Raw genomic sequence first — 21,093 nt, forward strand, 5'->3', positions numbered from 1 at the left:
GTGTTGGAATGATCAAATTCTCAGCTTGTCGTTCCCAATAATGATATGGGATCAATTTTTAAAAGAGCTTTGTATATCAGTATATTTTTAAATTATGTATTGTAAGGTTTCCACTACATATCTTTGATCACGTATATATTTAATATGGTATGAGTAACATTTCTTGCATGTCGATATTTAGAAAATACATTTAAAATCGAATTTAACGAGATCTCACATGATATGGTTCAAAAAGAAACGAGGAAAGCACTTTTCTAAAATTACGAGTATGAATAGAGTAGGCATCAAGCAAGGCAAAAAATTTCCTGGTCCCTTAAGTATTTGAAAGAGAATGATCACCTCTTTTCCATTTTACTAATGTACTTATCTAGCTAAAATGTTGAATTTTGATGACTAATTGATTAAAGACTAATTAATCGGATTACGTACTCTTTTAAACTTTATGACCAAATTTGAAGTGTCTTTGATTTATGAACTATGGTGACTTTGTTCAACTAATTTCACCATCCTATGGGACGCACGTTTGGCTTGCTTGCCATGCATAAAGATTACATTAATAATTTTGCGAAAAGAATTGTACACACATTATTATATGTTTCGTAGCAATATTCACATCAAAAGTTGTTGCATGCATGACTAGAATTATTATTTTATTTTATTTTATTTTTTAAATATATATTTGATAGAATTTGGTATGTATCAAAAGTTACATTACTTGCATACTTCATTTTTAATTGGTAGTATCATATCTTTGGAAATTCTAGCTTAGCTAGAATACGTGTGACAGTTTGATGATTGTGATATCTTAATTATTTTAAAATTATGGTATAAAATAACACCACAAATTAAATAACAACTGTACTAGTCCTTATTAAATTAATTCTGCCAATTAAATAATAGTACGGTTTATTTAAAGGCTTTTAAATTGTTAGGTTATGGAGATAGAGTTTGGCCTTTGAAGGGGAATGATGTATTGATGATTGAAAAAATTCAATTCAATTGAGAATGACATATGTACGGTTCAAAAACTACAATAACCCTACCAGTAATTTAAGTCAAAAGATTATTAAATTATTATGCTATGATTAGGACATACGAAAACGGTCTTGTAATTTTCAACAAGAAAAAAAATGCATTCACAAGGCTCCATAGCCTCCATTTAGTTCTTTCGAGGGAAATATCTTTTACGATAATCATTTTTCACATATTCAATTGTTTGGTCTATAATAAGGGTGGAAAATAAAATTTTCAAAATCATCCTCAAAGATTTGGTATATTATATGGATTATAAGTTTATTTTAAATTATTATTGCTAATCTAAATCCAAAAAAAAGTATAAAGAAACTAAGATGTACTTCGTATTACAATTTTATTAGATCATATAAATCAATACATGCAATGACAACACAACATATGTGTTGTGCAATAAATATATAATTGATATACAATGCATAGTTTATTGCATTTATAAATTTATAATTGAAACTATTAGTTAGAAATAATGTACACGTAGTACAAATAACATATATACAAATGACTTGTTTGAATTTATTGAACTGAGTTAAACTGAATTTAACTGAACTAAAGTGATTGAAGCTAGAATTGAAGTTAAACTGAAAAGAACAGGCCCGAAGTAATTATATTTGCTACTCAATATAAACATGGTTAAAAATAAAAATCACGAAAAATAAGCATGTTCCAAATAAAATGAGACGAATAAAGTATCATTTATGCTCGAATATCACCCTATTGATTGATTAAAAAGGATTAATACGTAGTCGAAAAGAAATGACAATGTCTTGTCAGCTGGCCCTGGCCTCATAGTTGGAAGATCGAATTTTGGTATGAAAATTGCAAGTTGATAAGGAGTAGAAGTATCAAGTGATTTGAGATATTATATAGTTTTCTACTTACTAGATAAAATCATAAATAATGCATGCGCTGGAATATAATAGAATGCCAAAACTTAGTTGATTTGTAATGTGTTTTAGTGGTTGTAATTGATATGTCACAATCATAATATAATTGCTGTTATTATTATGATTTATGTCTTAGTTAATTCGTAGTATCAGGATTAGATTAGATTATGTCATAATAAAACAATTATAATACTGTATTATTTCTTTTGTTTTCTTTCGTTGTACTCATTTATTGTAATCTCTTTAAGAAGAGTTAATTGCCTATGTAAGGTATAATATGGACATCTACTCGCTTGATCTAATCTAATCTAATACGAAGTATGATTTAGTTTGATTTCATTTTTTTTTTTTTTGGTGCACTTAAGATTTTTTTTATTTGAATTGACTTTGCTTTTATTTGTATATTAATCTGTAAGAAAAAAAAATTATCAAATAAAATGGATTAGATAAGATTGTAAATTAAAATTGTCCAAAATCCTATGTATAATATTAGCACTGTCAAACGGTTTGACAGTTCGGGTTTGGTTCGGTTTGAAATCGGTTCGGTATTAAATCGGGTCGGTATTAAATCGGTTTAAGTGTCTCGCGGGTCGGTTTTAGTTCGGTTTAAATATTTATCGGTTCGATTCGGTTTCGGTTTAATCTTGATCGGTTTTAATTCGGTTCGGGTTGTAAACAGTCCGGGTAGTAAACGGTTCGATGCAAACGGGTTGCGGTTTGTTAATGGTTTGGTGTAAACAGTTTTTATCCCGGTTCAAACAGTTTCGGGTTGGAAGCGGTTTCGGGTTGGAAACAGTTCGGTTCTTTTATGGTTCGGTTTATAACTGGTTCGGTTTTTTTCGGTTCAGTTTATAATTGATCCGGTTCTTTTTTGGTTCAATTTATAACTAGTTCGGTTCTTCTGCGGTTTAACGTTATTCGGATCGGTTCCATTCCGAGTTTACTAAATTACGATTCGGGTCGGTTTTCGGTTTCAAAAAATCAATTGTTTATCGAGTCGTTTGGATTTGGGCAGTTAAATGGTTTTGGTTTGAAATTTGATAGTATTTGCTGGTTAACAAGTTTTATATAAAGTAAAGACTTCATCATTTCATATTTAGGCATCATATTATAAACAAATTCACATTGATTTTATAAATATATATCATGTTCTGTTTCAAGTTTAGTCATATTGATCTTACTAGTGTATTACGAAGTAGATTATAAAAGTTAGTGAATTAATGTATTATTGTTTTACAACTAGGTTGTTATATGTTTCTTATTTAATCATTTAAATACTAGTGTCAAAGTCATGATTTGATGAGTTCTTATTAAATGGAAATTTGCAATTTGGTAATTCGATACTTGATTAATCAACAAGACTGGTAATTATGGCTCGTTTATCTTTATATATTTTCATGAAATTATGAAGATATTACAAAGTAGTTTGATTTGTGTAATGAAAGAAAACATTAATGATTTATTAACAAGGTAATATTGATTAGTTCAATCGATCGTATGTACACATTAACGCATAGCATCTAACCATCTCATAGTTAAATACTTCGTATGTATTAGTACAAAGTTATAAATTAGTGAACATTATTTTGATTGGATCAATAACTTGAGCTGTTGTTTTAAATTAAATTAGGATCATTGTTCGTGTAGTTTAAGTATAATGATCTACACCATCTCTAACTATTATTTTAATACTCCATCCGTCCCTTTATTTTGTCCCTTTGTCATTTTTGGGGTCAAACTTTGAAAATATTGACCATAAATTACCACTAATCTATAAAACAGTAAAACTTAATTTTGTCACGAGACTCATGAGTCATGACTCATGACTTCATGAGTGATCTTTTTAAATTTGTATTATTATATATTTTATTAATATAACGTTTTTATAATTTTTACTTGTATGAAAATAAAGATATACTACGTAGATGTTTTAATACGCGTCTTGGAGACTGATCCCGATCAAATGAATACACAACACACAAAACATCATCTAATCAGTCTCAACCATAGATCAAAAACAATCTACGGTTAATTTTTTTCTCCCACAACACACACGGATCACCACTCTCAACCATAGATTAAAAACAATCTACGGTTAGCTTTTTTTCCCCACAACACACACGGAAAACCATTCTCAACCATAGATTAAAAAATCAATGGTTAGATTTACATCTCAACCATTTTGATACCCTAATTCCACTTTCACTTTCACGCCTCCTAGTTCTTTCTCTCTCTCATCTCCTCTCAGATCTCACTCATTCATTCACGGCGCCTCTTCGTTTGTCGTCTCTCTCATTCATTTTCAATTCTCCCTAATTCATTCACGGCGCCTTTCGTTCGTTGTTGCTGCTCATCGGTGTTGTTGCTGCTCTAATCCTCGCTTATCAGTGTTGTTGCTGCTCTAAACCTCTCTTTTTTTGTCCAGGTATGATATCTCTCTTCCTCGTACTTCTTGCAACTGATTTAATCTGATTTATGAAGTAGAAGAATTAAAGTTGTAGTTGATTTAATGAGTATATAATTGTATAATTGTAATTTAGTGGTTTACTGTATAACTCTGATTAGTGGTCTATCTTAAGTTAGTTAGTATTTGACGGTTGTATTTCTTGACTGCTTTGCATTATTGTTTGCATATCAATCAAAATGAATCAAGATTAAAGAATTGAACAGGAAAGAGTGAAAGACCAATAATCAAATTTGACATTAAAATTTAGGTTTTCTACGTTTTGCATTATTATAGTTATAATTCCCCTTAATGAGTATATAATTGTATAATTGTATAATTCCTTCACTGGTAATCAATCTTACTCTATTTCAGTGTTGTTTGATTCAAAGTTCCTTGCTTTCTGTGTACTTGTTATTGTGATTTCATTTTAACTGAAATTAGTTTTTTTGAGGGAAAATTGATCAATGAATTGCTTTTTCATTGATGTGCTAATTTTTTGTAACAAAAATCATGATAATCTGTGATTTTTTATTTATATCATGTATAGATAGTATCATTCATGGCATTGATTAATTTAATTTCAAAATAGTATGGATTCATAATTTCGCTATGATTTCCTTCTGTTCAATTCTGAGTTAAAATTTTATCTGGGTTTCATTTTATCATGCCAAATATGAAAACCCTTTTGAATATTGGTTTAATTGAGTTAATTTTGTGTTAAAAATTGGAATTGCATGTATATGTTTTTTTGGGCTAGAAATAGTAAATTAGGTTAAGCTTATACTATAATGTAGGTTTTAATAGAAAGGGGTTTTTTCTAATTTGTGAAATTAATTGTTTTTTTCTCACTTAAATCAGGAAAAATGAGAATGAAAAGAAAATCTCTAATTGAGGAAAGGTATTATGGGATCAAAAAGAGGCAGATGAATTTTATAAAGATGGTACAAGAAAGAGTTGTTAAAATGAAAACTTCTTGGGTGCCTTTTTTACCTAATGAGTATATAATTGTATAATTGTAAGTTAGGTTAAGCTTAATGAGTATTTAATTTTCTAGTAGTTAAAAATTAATGGGTTGCTACTGAAATTTGATTATATGAGTTTATTAGCGTTTATAGAAAAATAATATGGGATTAATGACTTTTCACTCTCTATTCTATTTGTTGGTTTCACTATTAAGTGTACATCTCAATGTAATGGGTTTTCGACTCTTAACTAGAGTGTAAAAAGTACCTAAATGTGTTAGCATTGATAGGGACAATTATTTGTTATAAGGCTGAAATGTGTTGTTTTGATCCTGTTTTTTCAGCAATGGATCAAGGGTATGAAAATTATGATGAGGACAGACAAGATTATTTAGAAACTTCAGATTCTCAAAACACTATTCAGAATCAAGATTCTTCTCAGCAACAAGTCACTACCACTAGTGGTAGTAAGCGTGGACGAACATCAGATGTGTGGAGGCATTACACCTTTTTTGATAAGATTGTTGGTCTTGCTCCGATAAGATATGCGCGATGCAATGTTTGCGGTAATGAATATAAAGCACCAGGTAAGGCTGATACTTCCACTTGTAAAGCTCATACTAAGGCATGCATGGGTAAAAATATACATCATCCTGCAAATCTTGAAAGTGTTGTTGATCCTACGTTTAATCAAACTCGTCATTTACAATTGCTTGCTAGAGCTATAATTTTGCATTCCTATCCTTTAAATATTGTGGAGCATCATGGCCTTAGGGAAGTTTTTACGAATCTGAATCCTAATGTGAAGCATGTGTGTAGAAACACTATGTTGAAATATTGTATTGCTGAGCATGATAAGTTTAAGTCCTTGTTGTTGCAATCTTTTTCTGGAATTGAAGGTAGAGTTAGCTTCACTTGTGACTTGTGGACAGCATGCACTAATCGAGGTTATCTCACTTTAACTGCACATTATGTTGATAAAAATTGGTGTCTAAGGTCTAAAATTCTGAATTTTAGATATTGTGGTCCTCCTCATACTGGTGTTGAGATAGAAAAATTTGTGTTTAAACTTATTGGGGAGTGGAACCTTCAGGGTAAAGCTTTTGCAATTACTGTTGATAATGCTCGATCTATGGATGTTATGGTTAAACTTTTGAAGAAAGATTTAATGTTGACTTCTCCTCTTCCTTGTAATGGTAAATTTTTTCATATTCGATGTTCAGCTCATGTCTTGAACATTATTGTTCAAAGAGGTTTGAAAGAAGTTGATAGTAGTGTTCAAAAATTGCGTGAGGTTTGTAAATATATTGATTCTTCGGACTCTAGACTTACTCAATTTGAGCATGCTCTTTCTGAGGTTAACTGTCTATTTAACGGTAAGTTACGTCTTGATGTTGTGACTCGTTGGAATTCCACCTATACGATGCTCCGAAAAGCTTTAGAAGCAAAGGAAGCCTTGAAAGTGGTTATCGATAAGTATATGGGTTATGAATTCAAACTTTCGGATGATGAATGGGATACCCTTGCAAAAATATGTCATTTCCTAAAGCCATTTTATGAAATCACTATGTTATTTTCTGGTTCTGAATATCCTACCGCAAATTTGTATTTTGCTAGTGTTTTGAAAATTGAGCACACAATAACTAAAGCCCATATAGACCCTAAACTTGCACCCATGGAAAAAGTTATGCTTGAAAAGTTTGAGGGCTATTGGGATGACTATAGTTTGATCCTTTCAATAGCTATTGTTCTTGATCCTCGCTATAAGCTATTTCGATTGACGAATATGTTGAAAGTGCTTTATGTTGAGGAGGCATGTGTTGAAAAGGCGAAGGTGATTAAAGATGCTCTTTTGGAGTTGTATAAATTTTATTCTTCTATGTGTTCCGGTTTTAAGTCAAGTACAATTGTTTCCCCCTCCATCCCTATTGGGGTTGATAAATCAAATAGTCTCTTGGATGATGATGATATATTCAAGGTAATTATTTTCTGTTTATTGTGGTTTACTAAAATAATAATTATATGTCTTAATTTTTATTATTTAATAAAAGCATATTTTTTGCACTTTTCTAGGATGTTGATGTTGATGATAGCCTAAATCGACCATCGATGGAGATTGATAATTATTTGAATACTCCTCGTCAACCATCAATTGAAGGGCAGAATTATGATGTTCTCAAGTATTGGGAATCTCAAATTAATGTGTACCCCATATTAGCTATTATGGCTAGGGATGTTTTGGCCATTCCTATTACATCGGTAGCCTCTGAGTCTTCTTTTAGCTTGGGTGGTCGTATTTTAAACAAGTATAGGAGTGCACTTTTGCCTAAGAATGTTGAGGCGTTGGTTACCACACAAAATTGGTTACGTGGTTATGATTGTGATATTGAAGAAGACGTCCTTGAAATTGGTAAAGAGGTGATAGATGAAAGTTTTGCATCTAATTAGAAAGGTATGGATGTTGCTATTTTACTGATGCTTAATTTATATTGTGTTGCTTAATTCAAGCTTTCTTGTTTTTTTTTTGTGAGAAAAGTGTAGCTTCATTTCTTACACTAATGATAAGTATAGGGTGCTGCTACTGCTGACTGCTTCTTCTCCTTACTGTTGTTCTGCTGACTTGCTGTGCTGCCGACTTGCTGTTCTGCTGTTGTTCTTCCATTCTGCTGCTGCTCTTCTTCCATTTTGATGTTCTGCTGCTCTTCTTCCATCGCTGCAGTTCTGCCATTCTGCTGCTGCAGTCTGCAGTGTTGCTGATCTGCCATTCTGCTGTAGACTGTGGTGCTGGTGTTAATCTTGTTATGCTAAAAACTTGTACAATTCTGTTGTTAAAACTTGTTTGTATGGATTGGTTGGTTTGATTTTGTTACTTTGTTGTTAAAAATTGTTTAATTATGTGTATGGATTGGATTAGTTTGTTTTGGTTTTGAAAAGTTGAAACTTGTTGAATTAGAAGTTTTATAACTTGTTAATGCTATTAATCCTATTATGCTACTGGAATACTGCTATGTTGATGAATAAGGCCCAAAAGGCCAAAAAATTGTAGGTTATTGCCCAAAAAACCAAAATTGCAGATTATTCCCCAAAAACCAAATTAAAGTCAATACTCACGGATTAGCTAACGAAGTGCTATTTCTAAGGGAATTTAGTATTAACTAAGTTACTAAGATATATACAATTAATATGATAAGTATATGGTCTCAAGAAAAATTGATAAGTATGGAATATATGCTAAATATATATTCTAAGATTTCTAATACTTAATCCAAATAATTACATAAAAAAGTGCACCAAAAAAAAAATTATTATTACATACAAAAAAAGCTTGTAAACGGTTCGATTTATAAGCGGTTTGGTTCATAAACGGTTCGGTTTATAAGCAGTTCGGTTCATAAACGGTTCGGTTTATAAGTAGTTCGGTTTACAATCAGTTCGGTTTTTAAATGGTTCGGTGCAAACGAGTAGCAGTTTGCTAACAGTTCGGTGTAAGCGGTTTTTATGCCAGTTTAAATGGTTTCGGGTTAGAAACGGTTCGGTTCATTTTCGGTTCGGTTTCCTTTTCAGTTCGGTTTAGATTTGGTTCGGTTCTTAATCGGTTTAACGTTTTCTCGGATCGGTTCGGTGTCGGTTTTACTAACATGCGGTTCGGGTTGGTTTTCGGTTTCAAAAAAATCGGTTTTTAATCGGTTCGGTTCTCATTCGGATCGGTTGAAACAGTTCGGTTTCACCGGTTCGGTTCGGTTTTTTACAGTGCTATATAATATAGAGGAGTTGTATTTGTAACTTTCCGCTACAACTTATTCTTCACATACATACTCCATGATTCTCAAAAACTATACACTCTTTAAAAAATGAAATCATGCAACAATGCAACCTCATTTTGCTATCATAATTGTTGTTCTTTGCAAATTATTTATAATTTTGTTTTTCAAGGAACCAAATTATTTATATCTTGTACAATCTAATATCCCTTCATTTTGTTTTAATAAATACTTTTTCCGTTTCTTTTTAGTTGCTATACTTTTCTAGTTTAAAAATTGTTAATAAGTTGCAAAACTTTTCATTTTTGACATTCTTTTTTCTCTATTTCTCTCTCTTACTCACATGAGTCCATCTTATTTAGCTCTCTATCTCTCTCCTCTTAAAAAATTATCTAGAAGATTATGAAAACAAAAGTGTAGCAACTAAAAAAACGGAGGAAGTATAACACTTTCTCATACTCATGGTGATCGATTTTTCTGATATAATACTTTTCTTATTAAATTGTACTCCGTAATACGATTATACTCCGTACATCATTACAAACAAGAACAAAGGAAGAACAAAGGAAGTATATGAGATGACATATCCATTAATACCAAAATTATGTGGGTACGAAACCAAGTTGGTGAAAATTAGGGGGACCCAAAATCGCACGTAAAAAGGCCTTTACCTAATTTTTGAACGTCCAATGTCCCTATATAAGTCGTTATCAAAATTCTCGAGGATGTGACTTTGTTGCTTATTACTTTGTAAGTTTGCACACCATGACGAAATGTTGTGTATTACGTGGTCGTTTTTAGATAATTGGAGCTATGACCTTCTTAACTACTCAACTCCCCCCTTTTCTATTTTTATCCATCACTCGTACGTGTATCCATAATATTCAAAGCATATTCTATCATCATAAATAAAATGAAAAAAAAAAAAAAATTTAGATTCTTCAATAATATGAAGGAGGATAAACTTAAATTCTGTTCGCTTCATCATCCAAATGATTCTAACTATAGGTATATTATTCGCTTAATGATATTAAAACTTTATTTTACTTTGTTTTTAAGATATTTAAATCGTTTTGAAATTGTGATACAAATCGAGCATTGGGTAGATAAGGAAATATGGATTAGGCAAGTGAATGTAGGGCAATTGGATATGAGGCTGGAATGATTTCAACTCCTCTACCTATTTGCTAACATATGATTACAAGTATTACTTTGATATTCATATCGTTCATGCAGAGTATTATATTAGACCATATCAAATCAATCTAGATTTAAAAAATTCCAATTAAAATTAGAGATGTCAATTCAGGTGTCCAGATCTAATTCGGTGAGGTCGAATTAGATGGGATCAATTTTTATACTTGAGTCATGTTAAAATATTGTGCCAACGCAAGTCGAAATCTGAATCATATATTTTTTGAGTCGGTTTCGCATTAGATGGGGTTGGATGTAATGTTGACACCTTTAAAATTAGTATATACGAAAAGGATTTAGGATAGTGCTTGATTTGTGTAAATGTGTAATTGTTTAGGTTGTCCTATTGTTTTTTTGGATAGTATCATCAATATCCTACAATCACTTTTTTTTTTTTATACTTTAAAAGTTGGGCCACTTTTGCAGTATCTACAAGTAATTATTCTAGAGTTTGTGAAGGGGCTGGCTGGCCATTTACAGCTGTTTAGATAAAGACTCTACATGTTAAAGTGCTAGTTTATTTACAAGAATGTTTGTTTCTTGCTTTGGATTTATTTATTTACCAAACAAATGAAATTATAAAAGAAAAAAAAAATGGTTGAAAGGTACAAATTTCAGATATGGTCCAGCCCAACTTTTCCTCCCTTTGCTTGAGGGCTTTGGACTTTCTTTTGGGCTTTCTACAAAGATATATTTACATGCAAAAGCAAAAGTGTACTAAACTAGCTTTGTTGAAGTTTATAACTTTATTACTTCAATGTGATTAATTTTAGAAGGAAAATTTGCAAATTGCAATCATTTAAAGTTTGTATTTTGTAAATTGTAACCACTATTTTTTTTTTTTTGCAAATTGCAACCCAAAAGTTCGTATAAATTGTAAATTGCAGCCCGATTCAATTTTTTCATCGATTTACATGTTGAAAAATCTTCGGTTAAGGTTTTAGGGGTCATTTTATCCCTTAGAGATCCGAATTGAGCTCGGAATTAGCAAAAAAATAACGTAAGTATCTCATATTTACAGTTTCCCACAAATTGATACACTTTTGTTACGCAAAACGAGATACTTGCGTTATTTTTTTGCTAATTCCGAGCTCAATTCGGACCCCTAAGAATTAAAATGGCCCCGAAAACCTTAATCGAAGATTTTTCAACTTGTAAACCGATAAAAAAGTTAAATCGGGCTGCAATTTATAATTTATATGAACTTTTGGGCTGCAATTTGCAAATTTTCCATTTTAGAAATATAACTTTATTATGACTTTGTATTTTAAGTTTGTAATTTGTACATGAGGTGCTTTTTTTTTCTTGGTGCAACATGAGGTGCATTTATTACTTGTATGGTAAGATAAATGTGGCACTAAACATTAGCCTACTAATTGTGAGGTAATTTTTTTTACTGAATAATGAAGTAGTATCTTTTCATCTTATGATATGACATCGTGTCTCATAATATAATTGCATACATTCAATTTATAAAACACTAATGTTGAGACTCAACCTTAATTAGCTTCCATTAATTTAATGGAGTATTTTATTACGTACCCTTTTTTTTTTCTTTTTTGAAAGAATTTATTACGTATCTTATAAGGAATAACTTGATCTAATAAGCCTAAAAAAGTCAAAAGTTAAAGTTTTAAGATCCATAAAAAGGTAGCACAAGGCTTTTTGGTGATGGATAACTCCTAAATATATAAAGGACCAAAACCCCTTCGCTTATCTCAATATGCCATACCTCATTGCCTCCCAGCTCACATTCAATAGATAAAACTAGGCGATGCACGATTTATATAAAACCTATTTTTAATTTGTACATTTTAATAATAAATCGCTATTATATATACATGAATATAAATAAGAATTACGTATATTTTGTAATTTAAAATATTTTATTTCATCAAAACTATGATACAGTATATGTTCGACGTCGTCTAATTCATAGTTCAATATAGGAGATCTTTATTAGTGTGTTATTAAAAATTATTTCAATTTCCTACAAAAAATTGATAGGTTTTATTTCATTAAAGCTATGATGTAATATATGTTCGACGTCGTCTAATTCATATTTCAATATAGGAGATCTTTATTAGTGTGTTATTAAAAATTGTTTCAATTTCCTACAATAAATTGATAGGTTTTAGTTGTGTTATTAAAAATTGTTTCAGTTTCCTACAATAAATTCAAACTATCTATTTTTGAACGCAAGTAGTGTATAAGAATAACCACTAAAGTAATCCTACATATGATATGCTAATTAGTCTGAAAATTAAGGAATAACATGTGTCTTTACAATTTTAAGAAATAACATGTGTATTATTAAAAATTGTAAAGACACTAAAGTAATCCTGCATATGATGCTAATTAGTGTATTATTAAGGAATTCACACTCATCAATTGGGGATAATGTAGTTTACTAGTGTGTTATTAAAAATTGTTTCAATTTTCTACTATAAATTCAAACTATCTTTTTTTGAACGCAAGTAGTGTATTAACAAATCCTTTTGATAATAAGGTGTAGGTGAGTGTTATCTATTCTTCTTTTTAAATAAGATTGAAAACTTTATCCCCAATTGATGAGTGTAAATCCTAACCTAAATGAATAAGTAAAACCACTAAAGTAATCCTGCATATGATGCTAATTAGTCTGAAAATTAAGGAATAACATGTGTCTTTACAATTTCCATTTTACACTCGGATGAAACATTACACCCCCTAATTAGCATTAGCACGTAAAATGACGATACCAGTAGATAAAAAGGTGTAATTTTACACAATACATCCGAATCTAGTTGTGACAATGCCACATCACAATCCCTTTATTTTGGGTGTTACAAATCAAGGTTCGTTTGAAAATTTTGTTGTCGGCAATTGTATAAATTAGGGGACCATTGAGATTGGACACTCTATGCAATCACAAATGTCATACTCATGAACATCATCTCTAAAAGAAACACATGATGTTAAGTTTTAAGTGGCATAACAAAAGCCACAGACAATGAATTTGTACCTTTAGAATAAAGAACATCTCTTTATATACGTATTAATACTGAGGATGAAAGAATGATGGACAAAATATGGGCAATCTGACCTAAAGGTGCATGAGTGAGTAGCCGAAAAGAGATTAGCAAAACATCGATCATACTACTAGTAGGTTGAGATTGCAATTGAGCATATAGATTTCTTGTGCCGTTGTTATAAATAGATACCCATTTTGCTATATGTTTGAGAAAGATGCTATATTTTATCGAACATAAATCCTCATTCTTAATCAATAGGTCGAGACCTTATTGGTATGAATCAACCATATTATTAATATATATCTATATCTATACTTAGTATTTAAAAACTATAGCCAAGAAACTAAGAAAGACACATATCCTCATCCATTTTATTACACTTCTCTAACCATAGTGCCACATGTTATCTTACACTATTAATTTTTTATTGCACCATTTTTTTTAATTCTTTCATTAAACTTATACTTCATCTTTCATACACAATTCATCTCTTCATCTTCATCTCTCCCCTTTAATTAAACCTTTTCCTATTCTCTCTTTAATTTTAGCCCTTCCACCTTCTATTTAAGCCTCTTTTTTTAATTAAAGTTCCAAAATTGTAATTTCTTTAATCACGTTTCCTATTACATATTATACCCTGTAATGACTTATTGATATTTCCTCACTTATCTCTCAATACAATTTTATATGAATAACCCATGCATTGCACGGGCCATAAGGCTAGTTAATTTTAGAAAAGAAAGACCCTTAGAGTTAAAATAATGCAACACATTTATATTAATATAACATGCTAGAAGGCCAATCCATAAATGATGAACTTCAAGAAGCTTAGCTTACATCTTTATGAGGTAAATTTGCCATGAAATTAAACCATGTATGTAATCCCAACCTCTATGATGTTCATGTGTGGAACCCTGAGTACAGCAGCGCCCCTCCGGCAATTTTTTCTCAGGAAATCATAGAAGTAGTTGATGGCCAACTTCTTAAGAAACCAGGATTCTTTCTTTGCTCTGACATCTGCATCCCCTAGCAGATATGTGAAACCTGAATCAACAGCCTCTCGAAGAGCAGATAATTCGTACTCTAAGCTAGGATCCTCCTCTGTTGACATTGCACTCGATGGCAACTCCTCGGTGTCTTCTGACTTCAATGGCTGATGTCCTGACTCAACTGTTCGTTGATCATGCATCAGTGGGACTCTCAGCTCATCGTCAGGGTCTACTGCATCTGCTGATCTCACTGAAGCACTGTCCATATCTAGTTCATTCATGTTGGCCTCAAGAGAAAGATCTCGGGCCTCATTGTGCAGAAATTTTTTCAGACTTTCAATCAGAAGTTGTTCAAATGAATGGTGGTCTTCTTTTCGTACATCTTTGTAACCATAACGAGCAACACAACGAAACATATGGTAGTCCCTAGGGAAAATCCTTCTAAAGAGAAATCGTTCTTCTTGAGGTACTACAGGAACCGGAACATATTTGATACAAACAAAGATAATGGTAGAATGAATGGCAGGAAGGCTTAAAAGAAACTGTCCTAGAATGGAAGGAATGCCATAAACTAGCTCATTGTAGAGTAATCCAATTCCGGGGACTCTTACAGTTCCAAGAGTAGATCCGAGATCATGTATGAAATCCATAGAAATTTTATCCCTGACCTCGCTCTGATACTTTAGTACACTTCCATAGTTCCATGTGTACATTACTAGTAAGAAACACCCAGCAAAGGCTAAAGGAAGCCAACCGCCCTCCAAGAGTTTTGATAGGACTGCTGATAAATAAATGAGCTCAATTGTCCCAAATACAATAGGGAAAGCGAGAGCTAGGAATATGTTAGTTTGCCAGATCAAAAGCATGACTAGTGTCACCAAGGCTGTACTGACCAGCATGACTCCAACTTCAGCAATTCCTGAAATAACATTTGTTACGCCATATGATATGTTTCTTCAATAGTCAGTTGTGTCATACTGTCATGCATATTGATGTAAACTTGGAACTTAAAATGCATATGTGATTCATAAGTAAACGTTGTAGGAGTAATAGAGGGATTGGAAGACGTTTAAAAAGAGGTTCCTTACCATATGCATTTGCAATGTCCGTGGTATTTCTGAACGTTGCAACCACTATTAGACACATTACCATCAGAAACCAGTTGATGACAGGGATATAAATCTGACCCATCTGCTTCTTCGAGGTGTGGATTACCTTCAACCTCGGGAAACATCCCAGAGCCATGGCTTGCTTTATGACCGAAAAGGTAGCAGATATCATAGCCTGACTGGCAATAACGGCAGCAAGTGTAGCAATCACAAAGACTGGCCAGAAAAATCCATCTAGTAACCAGAAAGTTTTATAGAAGTGTCAGCAAAAAGCTCATATGATATAAGACTATAAGACCATAAAGAAGTAACTTCTATTAAAGGTTCACCTGGCACACTATCATAGAATACTCGCTCAGCTGAGGCTGGAAATTTCATCAAAAATGCCGCTTGGCCCATGTAAGCCAGCAGAAGGCAAGGGAACACAACAGAAGTAAATGCAATCTGAAAGTTCCATCATTCATTATAAATCAACAAAAGTAGTGAGGCAGTGATGGAACTTAGAAGTACTATATGCTAAAAAGACCTGCCTGAACAGATCGTACGGAGAAGTGGCCTAGATCAGCAAACATTGCTTCAGCTCCTGTAATCACATAGCTCACAAGTTACACTGATAGCATAGGTGCAACTCGTACATGGATTTTCAGGTAAGAAACAGTGATTTTAGGCTTTCAGCAATGTATGCTAGTTAGATATTGGCTCTGAAACCAAGAAAAACAGGAGACATAGTTGCAACAACCCAAGCAAATGGGATTGTTTCATGCTGATTACATAGAGCAATGATCACGAGGAATTATGTTACAGCAAATAGCAACAGTTTGCTTTGATAAAAAAAATATATAACAAGATTGAATGGTTCTAAATGCTAATTTTAAGGCCTTTACGCTGAAATTTCTCCGCATAAAAGGCTGAAGGAACCACAAAATATATACCTGTGATGCACAAAACACAGCCGCCAAGAGAAGACCATGCGTGAACACCATTTTTCCTAAAGAAAAGGAAGATGTAAGCTGGATTCAGGGCCCTCAGGACAGTAATATCATGTCTAAGGAGGTTGTAGATTCCAATAGTCGCCAAAGAAAAGAACCACAATGACAGGGCAGGCGCAAATGAAAAGCCAACTTTGCTGGTCCCAAAACGCTGTATGCTGAATAATCCAACCAGAATGATCATCGAAACAATGACTACAGCGTCTGTCAAAACATCACAAAACTTCAGTCCCATGCTTAAAACATTCAATAACAAGTTTATAACTACAGCAGCCCAGCCCATCTAAAAGACCTAGAAATATTTGCATTTGAGTGATTTGACATTGTGTGATGAAAGTGATAACAGGATTGAAGCTATTAAACTACTGTGTTTGCGTAAAGGGTGAATACTTACTAGGACCAAATCCCTTAATCTCGCCCTGCAAACCACTTACAGCTGACATAACTGCACAAGGGAAAACAGTAAATGAGAATTAGAGGAAAAATTAGAAAGCTGATTCACAAGAAAGCATTTATAGTCTATATGTAACTCTAGCACTTAGTTTTATGAAGTTCATTTTATGCAGAAGCTTAAAGGACTACAAAAATTGTCATGGCGATGCAGAGGCAAGCAAATGCCTGGGCTCTAAAGAAGTGGCTAACATGAATATAAAGCTTTCCTATGTTCTTTATTTTATATTGCCTTGAAGTGGTCAGATAAAAGTATATCCTTACAGATATTGGACAAATTAGCACAGCCAACTCGAAAAAGGCTGAGAATACAGAAAGGAAGTGCTCACAAAGATATTTGTAACTTATAGTTAGTACTGTTGAACTTAAGCTGTGGAAGTGTGATGTTTATTGAGTAGCAATTCCACAGTTACTATAATCTTCGTTACAGAAAGAGAGAATATTAAGTAGCATACACATACTCCATTTTAAAATAGATGTGCTCATTTGTAATAATTACATACCTGACATAGCTGGAGTCAGGATGCCATCCCCTATAATCAACGAAGTTCCAGTAAGAACCAAAAATAGAAGAAGGGTTTTCATGAAAGCGTTCTTTTCCAAAATCTCTTTAATGTATAAAGCCCTTTCAAGTTCCGGAGTGGGTAGTTTGAGCCTATAGCTAGAGATCTGTTGGTCGGCTTGCTGTTGATTTGGAAGCTTATTCACTTTAGCGTACCTGCTTATAAGAGAATACAGTGCAAATGTCCCTCCTGCAGCCAGAAGCAGCCTATTATTTTTAGATGCAAAATAACTCATGATAAAGCACATAAGACGAAAAGAAAGTTGGAAAATCATGTACCTTCCCCATTATCATTAGCTTTAAGCACTACAAATACATATTTTGCCAAGGGCACAAGGGCTATCGTATACATTATTACAGACAGAGCTCCCAGAACATCAACTTCCGATGTTATAGGCACCTTACTAAACACATCAGTGAATACATATAAAGGACTCGTGCCCACGTCACCATACACCACACCAAGAGTTTGGAATGCCAATGAAAGAGTATGCCATGTAGATAGTTCCTGTATAATAGTCAATTTGTATTCAATAACACGAACATCATATTTTAGTAGATTGTTAAATTTTCACCCATGAGCAAGCTTATACAAATTACTGGAAGAAAAGGCTAAGAGCCCAATCTGATATTGGCATTAGCATTGGAATGCAGAACAAAACTTCATACAATATTCATTCCAATGAATCATACAATATGACGATTATCTCATCACTAAGTGATCAAATAAAATTAAATGTGGCCTATTATTTTGAGACGGGGATAGTACTAAGCCACGACAAAGCATAACCACAATCACACCTCTAAACTTATCACATTTTCATCCCTCACTTGTCTGAAATTCCCAAAAATCTCAGCATCCTTGATTAATTAATTACTTGAATTGTTTTTTTTTTCTCTGACAAGACAATTGCAGTAAAATCATTAAACATCTAAATCAATATTGTATGAAATTCTATTTTCGAACAAATATATAATATGCATATTCTTAGCCCTTAATGCTACATATAACAATATCAATACGACACGACAAAATAAAGCCATAGGGAATAAGAAACAAACCTTATTGTGATGAGCATGGGCATCAGCAATCTGCATAGCTTCAACATCCAAAGAATTAACTCTTTTAGGCCTTTTCACGAGCCTTCTTTTAAAAGACCCAGAAGAAGAACTATATCTATTCCTAAATTCATTTTCATCCATTTTTGACCAATTTGGCATTTCTTCTGAACTCATTTCACTTCCATCAACCCACCTTGAAGTTCCACTCCCACCACTTCCAACCCATGTCAGACTACTACTCTCTTCAATCAAATCTCCTCCCATTTTTATTTAATCAAATTTTCAACAAAAGAAATGTATCAAATTCAAATTACCCCCAAAAATAATCAACTTAAAAAAGATCAAATCTTTCATCAATCTTGCAAATGGGGTATGAATTTTGTACTACTTAGATGACCCACGATACGTAATCTTGGTTCATGTAGCCGACCTCATTCTTTCCGAATTAAGTTATTGAACTAATGACTTTGATGCGACAAAAATGGGTTTTGTAACATAGTTGTAAGCATACAAGTTACACTCACAATAAATGAAATCCTTCAATTTTTTGTTGTTGTTTATCAATTATGTAAATTTTACAAATTGTAGTAGGTGGTTGTGTGTTTTTTGTTATCTTATGTGATTTTTTTATTATTTATTCAATAATTGATGAATTAAGATACTGCACTGTCACAGATCACAGTGATGGAGGAGGAGTACCGAAATTTGCATTCATTTGACAAATCGAGCCGCACAAATAAGAACTAATCAGCGGTTGCCACGTATTATTTCATGGAGAAAAATGAAATAAAAAAGAATGAGAAAGAATAATGCAATAAAAGGTTGTCTTTTGATTGGTTGAAGAGAGGGTGACTTGAGCTTTGTTTTGACTTCGACCTCTTTTGGATTAAAAATTTTGTACAATATCAATTTTCTGTTGTAAGTTTAAAATGTACTCCGTATTTTTATTAATGAAAAAAATAAGGGAAATTCTCATTGATAGCAACAAACTATTGCACATTCTCATTGGTAGCAATTTTTTTTTTAAAATCTCTTAAATAGCATTAGTAATCTAATTACTCTCTAATCTATCTATCTATATGTTATACTAAAAGACAAGCGCCTCAATGTGAGGATGACAAATGTCACTCTCTCATTGGCTTATCTTATGTATAAAATATATCTATATAATTATTGTTTACATATTCAAGCATAGTTATTTTTGTTAAACTTCAAAAAATAAAAACAAGTTTCTATACATGCATAAGATTTTCATGATTTCCTAACATAAATATTGATTTAATTTTTTTTTATAATAAATATATACTTTTCAATACTACAAATAATCCATAAAGTCTTTCCAATCTTTATTTATAGTCAATTTAAAGAATAATCTATATATTATACTAAAAGAATCTTTATTTATAGTCAATTTAAAGAATAATCTATATATTATACTAAAAGACAAGCGCCTCAATGTGAGGATGACAAATGTCACTCTCTCATTGGCTTATCTTATGTATAAAATATATCTATATAATTATTGTTTACATATTCAAGTATAGTTATTTTTGTTAAACTTCAAACAATAAAAGCAAGTTTCTATACATGCATAAGATTTTCATGATTTCCTAACATAAATATTGATTTTTTTTTTTTTATAATAAATATATACTTTCCAATACTACAAATAATCCATAAAGTCTTTCCAATATTTATTTATAGTCAATTTAAAGAATAATAACTAATTTGAAGCAATATGATTAAAGTGACATAATTAAGGAACAAATATTTCGTATTTTGAAAGGCTAATATTTTTTTATGAAAATTAAATAAAATCGATAGAAATTAGTTTGACGTCAATTATGAAATCAATACAAACATTTTAAAAAAAATCAGATGTACAATAAAATATTGTGCACCTATTATAAAATCTACCCTGTAATGAATGAACGTTATTTATGCTTTATTGATAAAAGTTACCCAAAATAGTCTACAAGTTATCCTTAAATTCAATTCAATTCAAGTAATCGGATGAATACAAAAGTTTTTGATAAAGATACAAAATAGTGTAAAAATTACTTTTATCGTTTGTTGTACTCCTTGACAAATACTGAATGCTGAGCCGAAATGTTGTCTTGGAAAAAAAATACATAATCTTGAACATAAATTTAATTTTAATCGGCCTTTCATTTTCTATACAACGTCTTTTACAATGACCTTTTGTTTTTCTTGCATAAAAAAAAAAAAAAAAACTGAATCAATAACCAATCTAAATAAGAAGAATAAAAGTTAAATTGAATTAGACATTTGACGGAAAAGGGACAAATATAAAATGTATTATAACTATTACTCGTGTGTTTAAATTGTAATATTCGTAATAACAATGTTATTACTTATGAATTTAAAAATCGTGCATTGCTCATGTACTATACTAGATATACAACAATCATGTGCAATAATTTATGTTGTTTTATACATAATAATACTTTTAACTATAATAGTATGTGTATATAATATAATATTTTTTATAATATAAAAAAGTATATGTATATAATATAATATTTTATAACACGTGTCCTCCATACCAAGTGTAGTCCCAATCATCACTACATCAATTGGTTGTTGGTGTAGTGGTGACTGAGACTACACTAGGT

General features: G+C 31.7%; 1 protein-coding gene across 1 annotated transcript; it reads right to left on the reverse strand.

Annotated features, from left to right (window-relative positions):
* Positions 1-14,043: 14,043 nt before the first annotated feature.
* On the reverse strand, positions 14,044-19,253 carry LOC110694128 (putative potassium transporter 12). The gene is made up of 9 exons (XM_021871293.1): positions 18,458-19,253; positions 17,675-17,903; positions 17,337-17,585; positions 16,778-16,828; positions 16,327-16,587; positions 15,925-15,977; positions 15,724-15,838; positions 15,374-15,628; positions 14,044-15,204 (listed from the first exon to the last, which is right to left on the reverse strand). Exons 1-9 carry the CDS (start codon positions 18,719-18,721, stop codon positions 14,162-14,164), a joined length of 2,520 nt encoding a protein of 839 aa, XP_021726985.1. The 5' UTR covers positions 18,722-19,253; the 3' UTR covers positions 14,044-14,161.
* Between the last annotated feature and the right edge of the window lie 1,840 nt (positions 19,254-21,093).

The sequence above is a fragment of the Chenopodium quinoa genome, unplaced genomic scaffold (assembly GCF_001683475.1).
Source record: "Chenopodium quinoa cultivar QQ74 unplaced genomic scaffold, ASM168347v1, whole genome shotgun sequence".
Lineage (NCBI taxonomy): Eukaryota > Viridiplantae > Streptophyta > Magnoliopsida > Caryophyllales > Amaranthaceae > Chenopodium > Chenopodium quinoa.